The 20710-nt window shown below is 41.0% G+C and overlaps 1 protein-coding gene across 2 annotated transcripts in view; it reads left to right on the top strand.

The window, feature by feature from the left end:
* The window catches only part of zfhx3b (zinc finger homeobox 3b), a 282485-nt gene extending 262724 nt beyond the window's left edge, over positions 1-19761 (top strand). For both annotated transcript variants that reach the window (XM_065952964.1, XM_065952965.1), the window contains 5 exons: positions 2719-2855; positions 3389-3589; positions 6369-6492; positions 7026-12623; positions 13090-19761. In XM_065952964.1, coding sequence (XP_065809036.1) covers positions 2719-2855; positions 3389-3589; positions 6369-6492; positions 7026-12623; positions 13090-14831 — 7802 coding nt within the window. In that variant the 3' untranslated portion in view covers positions 14832-19761. The remainder of the gene's footprint in view (positions 1-2718; positions 2856-3388; positions 3590-6368; positions 6493-7025; positions 12624-13089) is intronic.
* Positions 19762-20710: the final 949 nt, after the last annotated feature.

Below are 20710 nucleotides of genomic sequence, written 5' to 3'. Positions count from 1 at the left end.
CCCCCACCCAAAGTTCTTTTGACATCCATAGCATATCTGTCCTTTTCTGTTCTTTCTTGTCTGAAATTGGTACCTGTAGTAGTCCTATACCATGCTGTATTAGGACCCATTGTTTTGGTCATTGCTTCTGATAGTACATCTGTGTGTCTCACATGCGCTCGGACAGCAGTGTCTAATCGGCCTTACTAGATTTGTACACAATGAAGAAAACCACTGAAACTGTTAACTATATTTAATTTCAAGCTTTCAAATGTTTCGGTCACTTTTTCATCACTTTTGACAAGAGAAAACAGGATACAGTACTTGGAGGTTAGTCACGGTGCAGTTCTCAAGTAAAGGCGATTGATCAGATTTATGGGGTCCTAATTGGCCGTGACGAGAGTCTGAGCGTGAGTAGGCCTCACCGGCCCTCCATCTGCCCCCCTCCCTCTCGGTGTCTATCTCTAACACATAAACATTAAAACAGCAAGAGATTGAAAGCTGGTTTGGTTCCCTTTACAGCAGTTATCCATTGCCTTATCATACACAGCCACTTCTTTCGCCGGTCTTGGTGCTTCCTGAGTATTAAATATGTTTATCCTCTTAATCAAGAGGCTGAGAGGATACCTGTGCCTACTTAATCCATGCCTACTTTTTGTACTGTGGGTCAGTGCTATCTAGCTGTGGCACTGTGATCTACTTGCTCGAGTTGAAATAAGAAGTACTGTCTTTTTACATTTAATACTTTAACAAATAGACTATGAATATGGGGAATTTGAGGCGGCAGTAGCTCAGTCTGTAGGGACTTGGTTTTGGAATCGGAGGGTCGCCGGTTCAAGTCCTGGCACAGACCAAGTCCGGAAATTGGTCTGGTAGCTGGAGAGGTGCCAGTCTACTTCCTGAGCACTGCCGAGGTACCCTTGAGCAAGGCACCCCAAAACTGCTCTGGAGAGCTTGCTGTGGGCAGCCCCCTCACTCTGAGACCTCTCCATTAATGCATGTCCATAGGATCCTGTTTGTGCATGTGTGTGTATTTAGGCCTATGTTTGTGTAGCGTGTTCATTAAAAAGAGTGTAAAACTGAATTTCCCATTGCGGGATTAATAAAGGATAAATTATTATTATATTATTATTATAATAATTGGACTTGTTGAAGTTTTCAGCTTGCCTCTTACTGTTCATGCACAAATGTAATGAAAGTGAGATTTTGACGTCGTTGTTTTTCTTATTCTCCGCAAAAAAGGGGCAGTTGATTAAAATGCTCGAATCGAATGTAATTGTTGAAACAAATAATGACTGTAGTTTTTATTTTGTATTTTTTACTTCCATTTTAATTTGATGCATTTAGATCATAAATGTATTTTACAGGATTTGCAGCAACACATAGTTTAAACAATAAACAAACAGGCTCATACAGTATCTTCAAGAAAGAAATGAATGGTAAGAACAAGCACTGAAACAAAAGGGTAGCCTGGACTCAATAGATGTCACCAAAGTTCTAATACACATTCAGGATCACTAAGCTTTGAAGTTTAAGATCAATCTGTAGATTTTTCATGCACTGGGTGAATTTTATGACTTTATGGGCAGTTCGTTTTCCTTCCCTGACTTGTGATGATGAGGCTTCTGGTATTACTGAGTTGCTGGTGGACAGACACACAGCCAAAGACCCAGGGATCACCGTCCTTGTTTTCCTCCAGAGATAAGTTCAGGGCAAGTCAGAGTGGAATCAAGTGGAGTTGAGGAGGAGAAGGAGGAGGAAGTGGTGAGGACAGGACCATGACTGAGAGGTTAATGTCAGGGAATGGGAGGTTCCTTTTGTTTAACATTCCCTTTGTTTATTGGCGGATGTGTTTAATAGGATTGACTGTGACTGGACCCTAATAGGGCCTCCCCGGCTGATCCTGGTGTCTCTGGGAGATCTTGCAGGCTGCTCCGTCCAAAGCCAGGTCCCCCACTGGGTAATCAGCTCAACTGCCCTCGTCCTGATTAGAGCTGACATTTTAATGTCTGGAGCAAGAGCGTGGTCAGCCCTGCTTAACCTGACCCCGCCGCCAAACCACCCCCCCCCTCCCCTACCGATGCCCTCTGTTCTCAATTTGCCCTTCCAGGACTGTACAAATCAGGCCAAATTTAACTCTTTATGGGTTTGTTAGGGCTCCACAAGATGCCTCTTTAAGTTTCAAAGTGAACTCTTTCCACTGGTGACAAAGCATGGTGCTACTGCAGCTCCCCCATGCTGACTTCATGTGGGTTTAGCTTCTCTGTGAGCCTGTGCTTAGTGCTCAGCTGTGATGCTTCTCTGTATGCCACCTCTGGTTTCTCTTTTGCTTTGTAAAGTGGAGTAGTTTTAAAGTGGTTTGTAGAAGCTTTGTGTGAGGCCTCGCTCTGCAGAAATACTATGTGTTAGCGTGTGTGTTATTTGCTTTTAAACAGGTTAGCTGATTTAGTCATTAAGTTTGTGAGCTAGTGAAACTTTTGAAGCAACAATAAATATTATTCTTCTATTATTCACAGTCCACTTGCACAAACAACCTTAAAACAGAGTGGAGATGGCGGAAAACTGATAATTTTACTGGCATTGTCCTGCTTTATAAAAAAAAAGTTCAGAAGGAGTTTTTCAACTGGACCAAACTGTCCACTAATTCACGAGAACCCTTTTTTTTTTTTTTTTTTTTTTTACATATCTGCTCTTCCTCACTTTATCCCCCTGTTTTTGTGTGTCTGTTTGTATGTTTAGCGGTGACTGGCCACCTAGAACGGAACCAGTCAGAGTCCCCTATCCCCTGCAAGAGGCCCTCCTCACGGTCCGATACCACTGAGAGCCCGCTTTCTTTAAAGCGTCCCAGGACCGCTGAGAAGAGCGCTGCGGAGCAGGTAAGAATTCAAGACCAGACTGTTTTGAAACTGTTGATGTCCTCAGATGTTCATGACATACTCTCTATTTGGATTAGGAGAGTTTTGCTGAAGGTTATCTTATCCTCAATTACCTAGCCCTCATTATAAGCTTGAAACGTACATCAATTAAAATAAGAAATATAAAATATACTTCTAATTTTTGGTCAGTTAGTTATTTCATTTTATGCAGGCTCCTTCTTCCAACCTACTCAAAATTATTTTAACATTTCTGCTTCAGTTGCACTGCTAATTGTATATAAGGTGGAAAATCAATATAGTATTTGACAGATGAGAGCACTTTGAAGTGGGTGCCAAGACTCAGTGGTGCTCAGTATTACACAGTGGTCTGTGATCAGAGGGATCAGCCTGCTTCAGGGAAAGCAGCCAAAATCTTCCCCTGATTTGCAGGTCCTCTTCAAGAAGCCTAAACATGCTCACTGCACCCATTTCTGCCCCTTTAACCCCCCACCCCCTTTGTCTTTTTCTCCTTTCCTGTCTCTGTCTTCACCCAGATGTACCAGTGCCCCTACTGCAAGTTCACCAACACGGACCTGAACCGTCTCAGAATGCACGTGATGACGCAGCACTCTGTCCAGCCCATGTTACGCTGCCCACTATGCCAGGACATGCTCAACAACAAGATCCACCTGCAGTTCCACCTCACACACCTCCACAGCGTGGCTCCTGACTGTGTTGATAAACTCATTGCCACAGTAAGTTCTGTTTTCTGAGATTGGATGCTGAGTGGTTGGGAAGGTTAAATTGTAAACTCTATGTTCATATTTCTCCACAGTGATGCTTTGAAGTTGGTCTGTGTTCTTTATTATAGCAGGGAAATAATAAGTCCAAATTGGTTATTCTGGTCAACCAGCACCATCGCAAAAAAAATGTATTCAAGTACTTTAATCAACTCAACTCAACCCCTAAGCTGATGGAAAATGGGAACAAAACTTACAAAGAAAGATACGATTATGCAAGACTAAAAGGATGGGAAAAAAGATTAACATGTTAGAAATCAGCAAATACAATCTTTGAATGTTTTATTAGACTTCAGAAAATCAGGACAAAATCTGTTCAAAAAAAACATTGTACAGACTCTGACTTCGGTTAACACAGTACTTCAATTTAAAAGCCGGGTTAAAGGCTTTTTAATTTGGTAAAGATCTACATAATTCAGTGTTTCCAGTTAACGATAAACAGAAAATGAACAAAGCATGTGTGTAAATAAGCTCTAGTCATGTGATCTTTCACTCAAGTACTGAGACTGGTGCATTTATATCAGCTGGTATGCATTGGTGCACCCTCCATGGCCTGCAGAGAATCTGTTCTTTACTGCCTTTAATGCTCATCAAGGGGGAATACACATTTTATTTGCCCTGTTTTCTTATAAATTACTGAGCAAATCTTTGTTCTGTTCTGTTCTTTGAAACTAAACAGCTTGCTGGACAATCACAGAGTAACACATTGCTCTGTCTGCTGCAAAGCCATCTTCATCCCCCATCTAGAAAGTAAATGGCAAGCACATTAGTATGGTAGACAGCAATATTTATTTCTTTTATAGAGGTAGTAATGTACTGAACCACTACAAGAGGGTGGTGCTAGAACAGAGGTAATATAACACACATTAAAGCTGGTACCTTTTTATAACTGGTGAATGCAGACAAAGCAGTACTTTATCCTTTTCACATGTCTGAGGAGAGGAGCCTAATTAATTCTGAAATAGGGGACTTTTATTTCTTGCCAAGCATGCATAATGATGCATTCACTCTTCCACCCTTCATCCACCCATCGTCTCCACATTCTGTCCCCTTCTTTTTCTTTCCACCCAATGTCTTTTGTGCCACTCTGTCTCATATACAACATATCTACAGTACAGTATATACTGTATGATATACAGACACTCCTTAAGTCCTCCCTCTCTCACTATATGTATCATTTCCCTCCCTGCAAGATAGGGGTAATGAAAATAATTGTGCTTCATTAATTCTAAGTCCGGCTGGATGATAGCCATTTTGAACTTGGTTTGCCAATTAGGCTGTCCAAATTAAAAGTGACCTTGGGATACTCTGCTCTTTCCACTTACCTTCTAATGAAGCTGTTTTCTTAAAACATTTCACTTTGTAATGTAAATTAATGTTTTCCTTTTATGTTTTTTTTTTCCATGTTTCATTATCCAGCAAGGTAACAATAATAAAGAAGGTTATTTTCTGCTGAATTTGTGACCACACGAACAACATAGGGTTGCACTATGTAAGGGAAAGTGTTAATGTCCAAGATAACCTTGAATCTCCTTTTACTTAGGAATGATTCTGCTCCATTTGGTTGTGGCCTGTAGGCCCTATGACACGCTTCAGTTCTTTCAGCTGTGTCCTCACTGTGCCTATTAAAGAAGTAAGAAGTAGAGAAGTAAGCCTATAAGTATCAGAAAACTTATAGAATAACTTACCCAAATCATCAACCACACAGATTTGACACAGCACTCTCTTATGTGTTGGTTTCACGCCCATCAGAAATATATACGTTTGTTTTTGTAATTTAAAGTAAACCCTTTAAATCATCACAAGATGAAACATGGAGAGTGTCTTTAATATACGTTTCAGCAAAAACGCAGAAAGTAAAACAGGGTTTTTGTTGAGGTTGTACAGATTGATATGCAGCCTAAGTCGTGAGCTGATTACTCTGTTTGAGAAGTTAATTGGAAAGGGTGAAAAAGACAGACCCTCAGCTTCCAACCTTACCCATTTACAGCCTCTGATTATTTTTAAATATGGAACTGTTAATAAGTGACAAGAGGGTATCAGAGGGAGAAATAGAAAGTTTTGTGAAAGTGACAGGAACCAACTGAGTTTTCTGTTGTTCACACATGATTGACTGCAACCTTTTTAGAGCAGAGAGAAACTGTGTTCCACTCTGTACTTTTTCAATCACTACTTATTTGCCCTTGATGTATTGCAATTACAAAAGTAAAAGGAAATTATTTATAAAATGCCTACCTTCTTATTAGCGATGAAATTGTGTTTCCTTTTTGTTTTACTGTTATAATACAGAGCACACAGTTTAAATCAGCAAGTATTCCAAAATGTAATCATTTTCAATTTAAGAAGCACTTTCAACTGTACTACTGGGAGTTCTGGAGGTAGCTTGACACAGTTTCTTTACTGTTTTCCTCCATTTTTTAGGTTGTAGTTTCCATTAGACCTATTTCATCACTTCACCCAATAAAGCTTTTTGCTGGATGTGATACTATGTGAAGCTCGGCTGAAGCAGAACTTAAATATGTATATATCAAACACATGGAGCTTTGGTATACACAGAAGCTCACTCTCTTTGAACGTCAATCAAAAAAGAAATTAGGCTTATGATTGTTAGTATTCTCTCTAAAGTCTACCTTTAATGTTTTATATATTATAACTCAAATAGAAATATAGAACTATTTCAACACTAAGCCATATTATTCAAACTAAAATTCCTCCTTGTTTTTGTTTTTTACAGGTAACAGCAAATGAAGCACTGCCGGCAAGCATGTTCATACCTGTACCGAGTCCAGACCGAGAGTCCCAGAGCACTACTCATGCCACAGCCAACTCTAACTCTGAAGAAACCAAGAAACAAGCTGGTAAGTATCCATCTCACTTTAGAGAGCTTTCATTTATTTTCAATCCAAATCTTGTTAAAATGTACTAAAACAAATGAACCACATTAGTTTCTGAATTCTACACTGTTATGAGTTTGTATTCATGGGTATCACCACTTGCTGTGCAATAAACAGCTTTTTTAACTGTATATGCAAACACTGGTGTGTAATATTAAGTAAAAATGTGTTATCAAATAGAAAGGGGATACAAAATTATGCAGACAGTGTTTTGCAAAAATAATTTTCATTAATAGTTTCTATATACTTTTCAAAGACGAGGTAAATAAAACATAATACACCTTTTCATGCTTAAAAGACTCAGCAAGACAATATGAAACATGGTTGGTAGTCACAGGCCTTGTAATTTGTGTTTGCTTTTCCTTGTTTCCCACTTTCTACCCACAAGATGAGTGATGTACTGTAATGCCCATATTAACATTGCTGTGGGTAAATGTAACGTTTTAATTGTACGAACCTTATTAATTCAATTCTCGTTATGGCTTTTTTATTCACAGATGCATCAGAGGCTGATCAAGAGAAGGGGATGTCACTCCCTACAGAAATGCCTGAAGCTCGAAAGTCACCTCTGGAAGATCAACAATCAGAGAGGGATGATGCCACTGGATTCCTGTGCTGGAAGAAAGGCTGTAATCAAGTATTTAAGTCTTCCAACTCCCTCCAGATGCATTTCAATGAGGTTCACAACAAAAGGCCCCAGTTGCCTGTGTCAGATCGCCATGTGTACAAGTACCGCTGTAACCAATGCAGTCTGGCCTTCAAGACTGTGGAGAAGCTTCAACTCCATTCACAGTACCACGTGATCAGGGCTGCTACCATGTGCTGCCTCTGCCAGCGAAGCTTCAGAACACTTCAGGCCTTGAAGAAACATCTAGAAACTAGCCACCTGGAGCTGAGTGAAGCTGATATCCAGCAGCTTTATGGTGGCTTATTGATGAACGGTGACATTATGATAATGGGGGACCCCACCTTGAATGAAGAGCATGGAGGACTTCTAGAGGATGACAAAGAGGGAGATGAAAGTGACCCTGAGGAAAAACAAAGTCCAACAGGCAGTGACTCTGGCTCTTTGCAAGAAGATTCTGGATCTGAACCCAAACGTGCTTTGCCATTCAGAAAGGGACCGAACTTTACCATGGAAAAGTTCTTGGATCCATCTCGCCCTTTCAAATGCACTGTATGCAAAGAGTCTTTTACACAGAAGAACATTCTTCTCGTCCACTATAACTCTGTCTCCCACCTGCACAAGGTGAAGAGGGCTCTTCAGGAGTCAACTACTGGCCAGCCTGAGCCCACCAGCAGCCCTGACAACAAGCCATTCAAATGCAGCACTTGTAATGTGGCATATAGCCAGAGTTCTACTCTAGAGATTCACATGCGCTCTGTTCTACACCAGACCAAAGCTAGAGCAGCCAAACTTGAAGCAGCAGGAGGGATCACTAGCTCAGCAAGTGCTACTGGTTTAAGTGGTGGAGGGTCCAGTATCAGCACATCAGCACCCAGTCCAAGCCCAGCCACTAACTCAACCACAAGCTCTACCAACCATAGTTCTTCTGGGTCTCAAACAGCTCAGAGCTCCCATGGAGGAAACCACATGGGCCAGAGTCATAGCATCGAAAGCCTGGGAAACTCATCTGTGAGTTGTCGTTCCTCACCATCTGAGAACCATGAATACAAAAAGTCTAAATATGAAATGCTGTCTGCTAGAGGGCAACAACAACAACAACAACAACAACAACAACAACAACAACAACAACAACAACAACAACAACAACAACAACAACAACAGCTTCAGCAACAACAGCAATTAGCTCAGGCTCAGGCGCAAGCTCAAGCTCAGCTGCAGCAAGAACTTCAACAGCAGGCTGCTATTTTACAATCGCAGCTTTTTAACCCAGCACTTCTGCAGCACTTCCCAATGACAACCGATGCACTCCTCCCTTTGCAACAACAGCAGTTACTTTTTCCTTTCTACATCCCTGGAGCAGAATTCCAGCTGAATCCAGAGATCAGCATTGGTAATTCAGCGCTTGGCCTAGCAGGAGCCTCAACTTCCTCATTGCTGGAAGATCTAAAAAACTCAGCACAGCAGGCCCAACAGAGTTGCTTGCAGCAACAGTTGATGCACCACCACTTGCAGCAGCAACATCAACAGCAGCAGCAGCAGCAGCAACAGCAGCAACAACAACAACAGCAACAACAACAGCAGGCTCTCTCACAGGCTCAGGGGCAGATGGCGATGCTTCAGCAAAGTGCATCTCTGCTTCAGCATGCTGAAAAAAAGCAAAGAACTTCCTCCCACCACCATGAGAAAGAAAGAGAGAAGGACACATCTGAGAGGAATGAGGATTATGTTAAAGATTCTTCAGACAACAAGTCAAAAGACAAGAAGGACATTCAGCATATTTCAATAAACATAAACCATGATACAGGCTTGCCTCCACCAAGGATAGCTTCAGATGCCCGAGGGAATGCAACCAAAGCCTTGCTGGAAAATTTTGGGTTTGAGTTAGTAATTCAGTACAATGAAAACAAACAGAAAGCTCAGAAAAAGACAGCTGGCCCTACAGAATCAAGTGGTCCAGGTGGGATAACAAGAGTTGTGGATCCCATTGAGGGATTAGAGAAACTGGAATGTGAAGCCTGTGGCAAGCTGTTTTCAAACATACTGATTCTAAAAAGTCACCAGGAGCATATCCACCAGGCTTTCTTTCCATTTCGATCCCTTGAGAGGTTTGCCAAGGAATACAGAGAGCATTATGATAAACTTTATCCACTGAGACCACCTACACCAGAGGCTGCTCCTGCTCCTCCTCCACCTCCTCCTCCACCTCCACCCCCTCCTCCACCCCAAAGAGCTCCCACACCAAATATCCCTGTCTCTGCTGCCTCACTCACACCTCCAACTGTATCTACCCCACAGACGTCACTTCCAATGGCGCAAATGCCCATGGCAATGGATTTGCCCCTGTTCTCTCCACTTATGATGCAGTCCATGTCTCTCCAGTCTTTGCCCACTCAGTTAACTTCTCAGCTGCAATCTGTTGAGCCAAGCCTGGCCTCAGACCTGGCCCAGCTCTATCAACAGCAGCTTACACCAGCCATGCTACAGCAGCAGCAAAACAAGAGGCCACGGACTCGCATTACTGATGACCAGCTTAGGGTTCTGCGACAGTACTTTGATATCAACAATTCACCTAATGAGGAACAGATTAAAGAGATGGCAGACAAGTCAGGGCTCCCACAAAAAGTCATAAAACACTGGTTCAGAAACACCCTTTTCAAAGAACGACAGCGCAACAAAGATTCCCCATACAATTTCAACAATCCACCTACTACAACATTAGAAGAAACTAAAGTTGACTCTAAACCTCCTTCCCCTGAACCTCAGAAACATGATTTATATGGCAGTAAGAGATCATCAAGGACTAGATTTACTGACTACCAACTGAGAGTGCTACAAGATTTCTTTGATGCTAATGCATATCCCAAAGATGATGAATTTGAGCAGCTCTCCAACCTTCTGGGCCTCCCTACTCGGGTTATTGTTGTGTGGTTCCAAAATGCTCGCCAGAAGGCAAGAAAGAATTATGAAAACCAGGGAGATGGAGCAAAAGAAGGTGAAAGACGAGAACTGTCAAATGACCGCTATATCCGCACCTCAAATCTTAACTACCAGTGCAAGAAATGCAGTCTGGTTTTCCAGCGTATATTTGACTTAATAAAACACCAAAAGAAGCTGTGCTACAAAGATGAAGATGAGGATGGACAGTATGACAGCCAAAATGAGGATTCACTGGATTTCTCCAATGAATGTTACACTCCCTCTGGGTCTTCCTGTCACACCCCAATGCCCTCCTCTTCAAGTCTCTGTCCACTTCCACCCTCTACTTCAGCATTCTCACACCTCCCATCCACTGAAAAAGAGGAAGCATCACCAGCAAGTTCCTCAAATCTCTATGAAGAGAAGCCCAAGCAGTTACCAGAAATGTCTGCTGATCCACGAGAAATCCAAACCTCTATAAAGCAGGAAATTGTACATCAACCCCAGTCTGAGGCTGAACATCATAGACCTCAAAGAGAAGAGAAGATTCAAAGTATTTCCAAGCCCATCAAACATTCATCTTCTTCCTTCTCTCAGCAACAACAGCAGTGTGGTCCCTCAGCCTCCCAGACAAGCCAGGCCTCATCCCAAAGCTCTCACATGAGCCTCAATGCACACCTGACCTCTGCCACACAACAACTGGCACAACAGATGATCCCTTACCAGTGTGAGCAGTGCAAAATTGGCTTCCCCTCCTTTGAACACTGGCAGGAACACCAGCAATTACACTTTCTATCTGTGCAAAATCAATTCATCCACCCTCAATTCCTTGATCGTCCAATTGACATGCCTTTCATGCTATTTGACCCCAGCAATCCTCTCCTGGCTAGTCAGCTACTCTCTGGGGCAATGCCACAAATTCCAAGCAGCTCGGCCACCTCTCCATCCACCCCCACCTCCACCATGAACTCCCTGAAGAGGAAGTTAGAGGAGAAAGCTGGCACTAGCCCAGGAGAGAATGACAGCACAAATAGTGGAGAAGAGCCTCAGAGAGACAAACGACTCAGAACAACCATCACACCTGAGCAGCTAGAAATCCTTTATCAGAAGTATTTATTAGATTCAAATCCTACACGTAAAATGCTTGACCACATTGCTCATGAGGTGGGATTAAAAAAGAGAGTAGTTCAAGTATGGTTCCAAAACACCAGAGCTAGAGAGAGAAAAGGTCAGTTTAGAGCAGTAGGGCCCGCACAAGCTCATCGGAGGTGCCCTTTTTGCCGAGCTCTTTTTAAGGCCAAAACTGCCCTTGAGGCACACATCCGCTCTCGTCACTGGCATGAAGCCAAACGTGCTGGCTATAATTTAGCCCTCGCTGGTATGTTACCAGAACATGAGGGTATGCAAATAAAAATTGATGCTCTAGAGACGTCAAGTTACTCCCAACTGGCCCCATCAAACAGTGATGGACAAAGCTCCTCCATGTCACCAGTGAATAAAGGCATGGACTTGTCTCCCAGGGCTCTACTAAGCCCTTCTTCCATTAAGGTTGAGGGAATGGAAGATTTTGAGAATGCAACTATGTCCTCAGTGAACCTCAGCTTTGATCCAAGCAAACTGGATAATGACGACTGTTCTTCTGTGAATACAGCTATCACAGACACAACAACAGGTGATGAGGCCAATGCTGATAATGACAGTGCTGATGCAAAGCACAGCCAAAATAGTGGTGATTATCTGTCTAAGTCTGGTGGCTCCGCCACTATCCTTGAAAATGATGACCAGATGTCCTCAGGGCTGGTGAGCCCTGCAACAAGCTATTATGCTAGAGACTATGACAATGAACATATTATTGACCACAGTGAGACGTCAAGCATGGCTGACCCCTGTTCACCAAGTCCTGGAGCCTCGGGTACCAGGAGCATCGACAGTGGAGATCGACCTGGCCAAAAGCGCTTCCGGACTCAGATGACAAACCTCCAGCTGAAAGTGTTGAAATCCTGTTTTAACGACTACAGGACTCCCACAATGCTGGAATGTGAAGTACTTGGCAGTGACATTGGACTTCCAAAGAGAGTTGTTCAGGTTTGGTTTCAAAATGCACGTGCCAAGGAAAAAAAGGCAAAGCTCAACATGGCCAAGCATTTCGGAATAAATCAAACATCCTACGAGGGGCCGAAGACTGAATGCACTTTGTGTGGTGTCAAGTACAGTGCTCGCCTCTCTGTTCGTGATCACATTTTCTCCCAGCAACACATCTCCAAGGTGAAGGATACCATTGGCAGCCAGATCGATAAAGAAAAAGAGTACTTTGACCCAGCCACTGTCCGGCAACTTATGGCCCAGCAAGAGATGGACCGCATTAAGAAGGCCAATGAAGTTTTAGGACTTGCACAACAGCAGGCCATGCAGCAGCAAGGGATGTTTGATAACCCTGCAATGCAGGCTTTGAATCTCCAGTCAGCCTATCAAAATCTGCAAGGCATTCCACCTGTCCTTTTACCAGGGGTTGGGAGCCCGTCTTTATCCAGCTTTAACTCTTCTAATTCAGGTACGTCATTATTTGGCAGTTATTTACCAATATGAAGCTTTAATTTGCGGGGCAGAGTTGTAGATGGGTTTTTTAATCAATCTGTGACAAACTTACTAAAGTAATCATAATATACCTAACTGTAAAACCTATACAGAGCAATTTAAGAGTTCAACATTTTAACTCTTGAAACAAGATCTTCCAAATTCAATAATCATATCTTTGTGTGTACTGGACTTTTGTTATTGTCATGTGCCATTAAGTACTGCATCAGCAGCTTTAAATGCAGTAAAAGGGAACAAATTGCTTACTCCTCCTTACATTGACTTTCAAATACCATTATGGAATTTTACCCTCTATGTATTTTTGTATAAGATTTTTTTTTTTTTTTTTAGTTTAATAATCCTCTCACAAACTTGTATGTCTTTCTCTATATATATCCACCCATTTATAACTACATTCTTGTTTGTGTCTGATACATTTCCAGCTTTAACTCCTCCAAAACCTTCAAACCTCCTGAACATGCCTGGTGCCAGTGTTCCCTCACCAAGCCTCCCCACATCTGGACTGCCCAACAAACCTCCCTCTTCAACGTCCCTTGCTGCATCCAGCTCGGCCCAGACCAACACATCTGCTTCCCACTCAAGCCCCACCTCCACATCCAACTCCACTTCTTCAACTACCCAGTCCAGTTCCCGGCCTGCACTCCCCAAAGAACATGATGCAGAGAGGGTAAGAGAGAAGGATAAGCCAAAGGAAAAGATAGAGAAACCCACAACACCATCGTCAACTGGAAGCACCCCAGCCCCTTCCACTTCTGCCGCCAGCGCTAAGAAAGAGAAACCAGAAACAGCTGTACCTGCCACCTCTATGCCCACACCTGGAATGGAGTATGTGGTAGACCCTGCACAGCTTCAGGCCCTGCAAGCTGCTTTGGCATCAGATCCAACAGCTCTCCTCACAAACCAGTTCCTGCCCTACTTCATGCCTGGCTTTTCCCCATATTACACCCCACAGATCCCTGGGGCTCTCCAGGGGGGCTACCTTCAACCTATGTATGGTATGGAAAGTCTCTTCCCTTACAACCCAGCATTGTCACAAGCACTGATGGGTCTGTCTCCAGGGTCCCTGCTACAGCATTACCAGCAATATCAGCAGAGCTTACAGGAGGCACTACAGCAACAGCAGCGGCAGCTTCAGCAGATCCAGCAACCCAAGGCGAGCCAAACTCCAGTTCCCCCACAAACCTTGGGGGATCACAAAGAATCTGCCAAAGATCCAGTGAAAACAGAAGAGAAAAAGGGCAATCCCCATTGTAGAACCCCCACTTCCTCCTCCTCTTCCTCTTCTCATAACAAAGTTCCCTCTGCTGAGCAGAACGATGTGGATGGCAAAGCTGTGGACCCTCATCTAGACCAGTATATCGTCCCGAAGGTGCAGTATAAACTGGCATGCCGCAAGTGTCAAGCAGTTTTCACCAAGGAAGATGCGGCAATTACCCACGTAAAATCAAACTGTTTTTTTGGTCAGTCTGTGGCAAACCTGCAAGAGATGTTGCTGCGTATCCCCGGTGGTGTAGGTGCAGGGGCTGGAAGTCAGTATGACTGCCTTGCTTGTGACACCACGTTGGATGGGGAAAAAGCACTCAGTCAACACCTGGAATCGGCATTGCACAAACACAGAACAATCAAGCGATCAGCCAGAAATGCCAAAGAGCACGCTACTAGTTTATTACCTCACTCTTCAGCCTGCTTCCCCAATCCTAACACCGCATCTACCTCGCAGTCTGCCACTCATCCCATCAGCAGCCCCCCTACCCCGCCAACAACATCAGCCACCATGCCATCCTCTGCCGTGTCCTCTTCTCTGTGCTCCTCCTCCTCAACGACCCCACTCAACACCACAGCTGCCGGCAAACCATGGCCCCAGGCCCCTTTCTCCAGAGCTTTAGCTGGAAAGCCCAATGCCAGTCCCTCCCCTTCCTCCTCCTCATTTCCTCCAATGTCCTCACCTTCAACGGTTACCTCAAGTTCATTGAGCACCTCAGGAGTTCAGACCTCGATACCAACAGACGTCTTTACCGACGAGTCTGACTCTGACAGCAGTCAGAAGTCAGGAGACAGGCTGGGCAGGATGGCGGAGGACCCGCAGCAGCCTGGCTTTGTCAAAGACAGTAGTAGTTGTAGTAGTAATCTTGCTAGTGTAGGAACAGACTCCATCAGATTGTAAAAGAGCTTTCAGTGATGGACAATATTTAAAAAAGACAAAAAAGAAAAAAAAAAATCACAAATGGAAAAAAAATAAAAAGCAGCAATGTTAAAAATACATTAAAAGTATACAAACCAATTTCAGTAAAGATGTGTAAAGACTAACTGCAATTCCAAAGCTTGTAACCAAAAATTTAAATGTTAGTGGATTGTTTTCCCATATCAACATGCTGGTTCTCTTTTTTTTCTCTTTGTTTGTTTGTTTACATTTGTTTGACTCAACTGAAACACATGCATACTAATATATGAGAATAGAAAAGGTCGCTGCAGTTATTTTTGGGGTAATGGTTGAGGAATACTGTATGGCAATGGACTGCCTAAACGTTGACAAATGGCCCAAGAACCCTTTTGAAGAAATACAAGTCAACTAGCTGTCCCTTTGTTTTGTAATAATTTCTACTTAATAGCACAGTCACAAAAAGCCAGTATGTACTGTATGGGAGAATAGTCTATCAATTTTCTTGCTATTTAAGCATTCAGATACCAATGGCTTGCAAAAGAAAAGAATAATGTAATGTCTATTTTATTCTCAGGTCAACAGCTCACAGATGTGTTTTTTCTGTTACAGAATCCATATTTGACATCTTTTGTTTTCAACAGAAGATAAGCATTTTTGTTCTGAACTTGATTTAATAACTTTTCTTGAAGTTGAATGACATTTCAATAAGGCATTGTTTCTGGGCATTCAAAAGGGGTAAATGAGTTGCTGATTTTAACATTACAAATTGTTTTAAATGTGGAAGAGGAGGGGTCACAATGCCATTATACCCGGACAAAGGAGAACATTGCAGGCATAAAAATGGGCGACAAAAAGAGTTTTGATTAAAAAAAAACAACCCTCTGTATTTATGATAGATATGAACATTTTTGGTGTTAAGTAGAATGTTGCATTGGAAATGAATTTAAACAGTATGGTAGGTTGAAAAAACTTTGTGTACATTTAGCTTTTGTATTGTCCAACTTTAAGACGCTTCATTTGATGTTGTCTTGGTCATTCCAATAGCCTAGATTACGGACAGGTAATTTATCTCGACTTTATTTCTGTCTTATTCTTAGCTTCTTGGGAGATATTCACCCAAAACACCCCTCCTGACAAGGCAGGATCTTATTTTAGACTTATTTAAATGTTATGGTTTGGTTGGTTATGAGCTAACCACATGAAAAAAAAGATCCTGGGTGAAATATTGAAAGTTTTATATTATTTAATTTTGCTTTACCTTTGTGCACTTATCAATGTCTGACTCCTATTTCTCACTCTTCTTGTTCCTCTCTTCGCACTTATTTTTCTCTGCTCTACCTGTGTTTGTAGATATGTACGCTACAACGCAGGTCTTTTGCTTCTCATGTAGTGTGGCTACAGTCTTTATTTTCATTTTGACATTTTTGTTGTCATAAATGAAAATGGAAGAAGAATACTAATAATAATTCTCACGCTTTAAGACAAAAAGAAAATCCAAAGACTAAACACTTTCACCATTGGTGCATAAATATGAGAAAAGAGGCTTCTTTATACTTGAGAATTTGTTGCTGTTTTTAGAGGAAAGAAAACAAAGTTTTAGAAGATAAAGGAGTACGCATCAGAGTTGCCGTTTTCTGCTTCTTTGCAAGCAAACAGGTGGCTTTTTTACGTAAATACCAAAAACCAAAAAGGGCCCTTGTCCTTGCATTGTGGAGTAGCACCGTTACAGAGCCATTGCAGTTTGTAAGATAGAGGTATTAGTCTTTCTTTGACTTTCTTGTCACATTTAAATGTCAATTTTTTTAAGAAAATGTATAAGGTCTGGTCTTCAAGGACATACATTTTGCTGCTAATGTAGAATTTTGAAAGAAAAAAAGAGTACCTAGATGCATGCTCATTTGCTTTTGGCCAAGCTTTAACTAAAACAAACAATAAACCAATTTCTTGCCTCTGCAACACCTTTTTTTTCTTGTTGCAAAAACGGAACTTTGAAGACTGTGAATATATGTTCCAAAGGACATTTTGCCGATTTTCTTTTTCAACAGACCAATGTTTAAGCCAATGATCTATAACATTTGTAAAGAACAGTGCATTCCAAATAACACAACAGATTTTTCTTAAGCAAGGACTGATCCTATTTCATTTTAATTGCTTTGAATCGTCACAATCTATTTTTCCTAATTTTTAAAGTGACTGTAAACTGTTGTGTACATTTTTGCATCATTGGTTGATGAACAAAGTGACCTCCATATGTCATTTTGTGCTGGCATGGAACATTGCTGAGAATCCCTCCATCCAGTCAAGGTTGTTGCTCACTTGTTTAGCAAGTTATAGTGGTTACCAAAAAATGTATATAATACATCTGGTACTGATGCGTCTCTTAGGTTTAGTGACATTTATGCCAGTCAACATACAACTAGTCTCAGAGGGAAATGATGGCTGTTTTTGCTGAGGTGTTGTTTTCCATTTCTGGGAAATTCACCGGTGACTCGTCCCATGTGTCTGCAGGGTGCCACTTCCACGCTTAGATAACAGGTTGTCATGGGGACATCTTCATTCCAAAGCATTATTTCTGGAAAAAGAAGGAGGTTTTTTGAAGATTGTCCCTTAAGATAGATAGGATGCTTTCATGTCCAAAGAAGTCTCCCGCTTCATTTTATTGCAATGGAAATGGATGTGTACTGTATACTGTAGGTACCCCCATCCTCTTACTGATGATCCCGTTAACTTAAAGTTTTATTTTTTAAACCAAAACCAAGACCTATTTAAATTTGTGAAGAACTACTTTTTGGCCACTATTGTATAGCCATTATGTTTGCCTGAAGAAATACATGGCACAATCTTGGATTTGTTTAAAGTGCTTCGTCTTGCAGAGCAGTGTGATCTCGTGTTAATACTGCAGCATGCATCTAAAAGTCAGGAGATTTAGTCTGCAAGCGTGCTGTATCTCTAAAGTCCAGTTACCCAATGTACTGTTCATACTACATTTCTTTTGGGAAAAATCTTAAGTTGTACAGGTTTTCTCAAATAAGTTTGCTTTATTTTAGTTTTCAGATAGTGTCAGACATGTCTTGTTATATTCTTATGATTATTGGTATCTTATGTTGGCTTCTGTATATTATTTTTTATCCTAAATTAACACTAGCTTTAATTTGAATTGCTGAAATCAAAAAACAAAAAGTATGACCTGGCCACTTTATGGTGTGATGATGTTCTCATAGTCATTGTTTTAATGATACTGTTTGCTCTTTTATTTCCAAAGTGTAATCATTTGGGCTCTTTTGTGGAAGACAAAGTCAAAAAAGTCTCTACATCAGATTCAGCCAGCATGAACTGTGTGAGTTTGAATGCCTATGTATGTGTGTGAATGTGTTTCATAAGAGCCAGCATCAATTCAATTTTTTCTTGTTTGCCTTTTTTTTAAATATGTTACACACCAAAACAAACTGAACCACAAAGCTGGATTATGAATAAGTGAAATTTAGAAAATCAAATTTTAACAATAACGATCAGAAATGATTAAACCGAAGCACTGCGCAGTTTTTACTTTGATTGAATATATGAATGTGGCCAAAGCTTTATGCAGTTGAAACAAAAAGGAAAAAAAAAAATACAAGTTGTGCCCCAGATAACTGTATATTTTATTGTGGCACAAAAAGCTATAGTGGATAATTGGATCCACTGATTTCATTGGGATACTTGATTTTAATGGACATTTTCGATGAGAGAGATAAAGACAAGGTTTTGCTGTAGAGGTCATCTTTCTTCCCACTGTGAAAACAAACGTGTCCCTGTATACAGATATAGATATATTTAAAACAAGACATCAACTTTTTTTGTTTGTTTTTGAGATGAAGAAGGAATGGATTAAAGGACTCTGGGAAGCTTTGGAGGTCTTGTAAAGAGGACATGAGAGGCTGTGGGCACACCAAAACTGGGCATGGGAGCCTAAGGCAGGCTCGAAAACAGCTTTAAAAACCACCTCCTTATTTGATTACTGACAACTCCGTAATGGGAATGGACTCTGGAACCAATGGACATGTGTGAAACAGAGAAAACTGAACTTAAATGGCTCCAGCTGCCTCTTTCTCCTTTCTGTCTGTCTCTTTCTTTCTCCAGCTCTGCCTCTGCTTCTGCTCTTTGATGGACTTTTTCCAAACTTCAGGACAGGATGGACAGAGATGCTTGCTTCATTTCTCCCAATTCATGTCACTTATCCGTTTCATTTCCTCATGCTTGTCCCTGGTTGACAAGTAAAAGCTCTCCAGTTGAATGGCGGCTCACCCCTCTCTCTGTTGATTACATAATCTAAAAAAGAAAGAAATGAACAACAGAGAGAGGGGACGGGTTCTCAAAGCTGACGTTCTTAAAGAGGCAGTTACACTAAGAAAGCGTATTAACCAAAATTAACAACCAAACTAACAACCAAACAACCATTTGCTCCAACTTCAAAGATGAACTGTTACTTGGAGCTCTCTGTTCCTTTTGTGACTTCTGGTGCCACAATGTTTTTTTATGCTTTTCATTTTTTCTTTTCGTTTCCTTGAATTACTTCTCCTTCGAGCCTCATAAGCATGGCTCTGTGGCTCCAGGCAGCCCATCCGAGGGTAGAAAAAAAACAGCCTTGCAATGTACAAAAAAGAGCAAGTTAAACCAAAAATGTTGTTCTTGATGTCTTTTCTATACTGTAGTCTTGTTAGCTTTTTTGTTACTGTAATTATATGATGAAGATTTCCAAACTGTACCAAATTACATGGAAACTAACATACATACAACCACATGGAACTTCAGACTTTTAAAGAAACTTTTGTCACAAAACCTTGTTGTCCTAGTTAAGTTGATTGTAGATGGTAATTGAATATACTCCTTTGAAAATATTTCATCAAGTATGTTTCTTGCTCATTGTGATACATTAAAAAAAGTATGAGCATAATTTGCACTGCTGTGGACTCATCTTTGACTGATGCTGGATTTTGTCACTTGCTGTCAACAGATTTTTTTCTTGCATAAATTATAGTCAGAGAATCAAAGCGATACAGTTCATTTTTCTCTCTTGATTACTGAAGAAAATGTTATTTGTTCCATTGACAAGCTATATTTAGTTTTTGTTTGAACACTAATAGATCTATGAAGAAACTTAAATACTTCATCAAAATGAATGAAAAAAATATTTTGTCCAATTAATGACAGTTAAAATGCTAGATCAGTTATTCACATGAATCTGTTTTAAAAGTCACTATCTTTTAAAGTATGTGGGTCCAAGTTGTTCACATGTCAAACTTTAAAGAATATTCTTAAATAATAGCATATTGCAAGCTCAACTGTGATATGTCACATAACCTAATGAGCCAATTTGGTATAAAAAAAAATCAGAGCTTGGTCTATTTTACAGAGTCTGTATCTCTCTCTATCTTTCAAATTCTGCATCCACATTCACTATAAAGCAATAACAAATGTAATGTAAGCAGAGAGTAGTTCAGGAGCCATGTGAGTTAAGACTATTCCAATGAAAAAAAAAAAAAGCTCGTCCAGCTCTGCCTGTAAAGTGAAATTAATCTTTTCAGCATACATATCAGTACATTAATTTGGAACACTTATTCCCCTTCTGTTATGTTATGGTCAGTTTGTACCAAGAGACGGTACAGCAACTAGTCGGATCATTTCTGCCCCTGAAATACTATCAGTCTATGTGATACTATATGTAGACTGCTGGTAGGCATTCAAAGTTTCCTATTCTAATTGATGCGTATTAAGCGATAATTGTGAACTTCTCCCTATAATTAGAGGTGGCTGTGTGCTACTAATGTAATCAGCAATGCTGGCAATAAGGCTTGGAAAGATTTGACCAAAAATGACATGCATTGTTAGGAGTGAGAATTAAC

The sequence above is a fragment of the Labrus bergylta genome, chromosome 3 (genome assembly GCF_963930695.1).
Source record: "Labrus bergylta chromosome 3, fLabBer1.1, whole genome shotgun sequence".
Classification (NCBI taxonomy): domain Eukaryota; kingdom Metazoa; phylum Chordata; class Actinopteri; order Labriformes; family Labridae; genus Labrus; species Labrus bergylta.
Note: the sequence above shows the minus strand (reverse complement) of the source record. Positions and strands in the feature narration are given on the sequence as shown.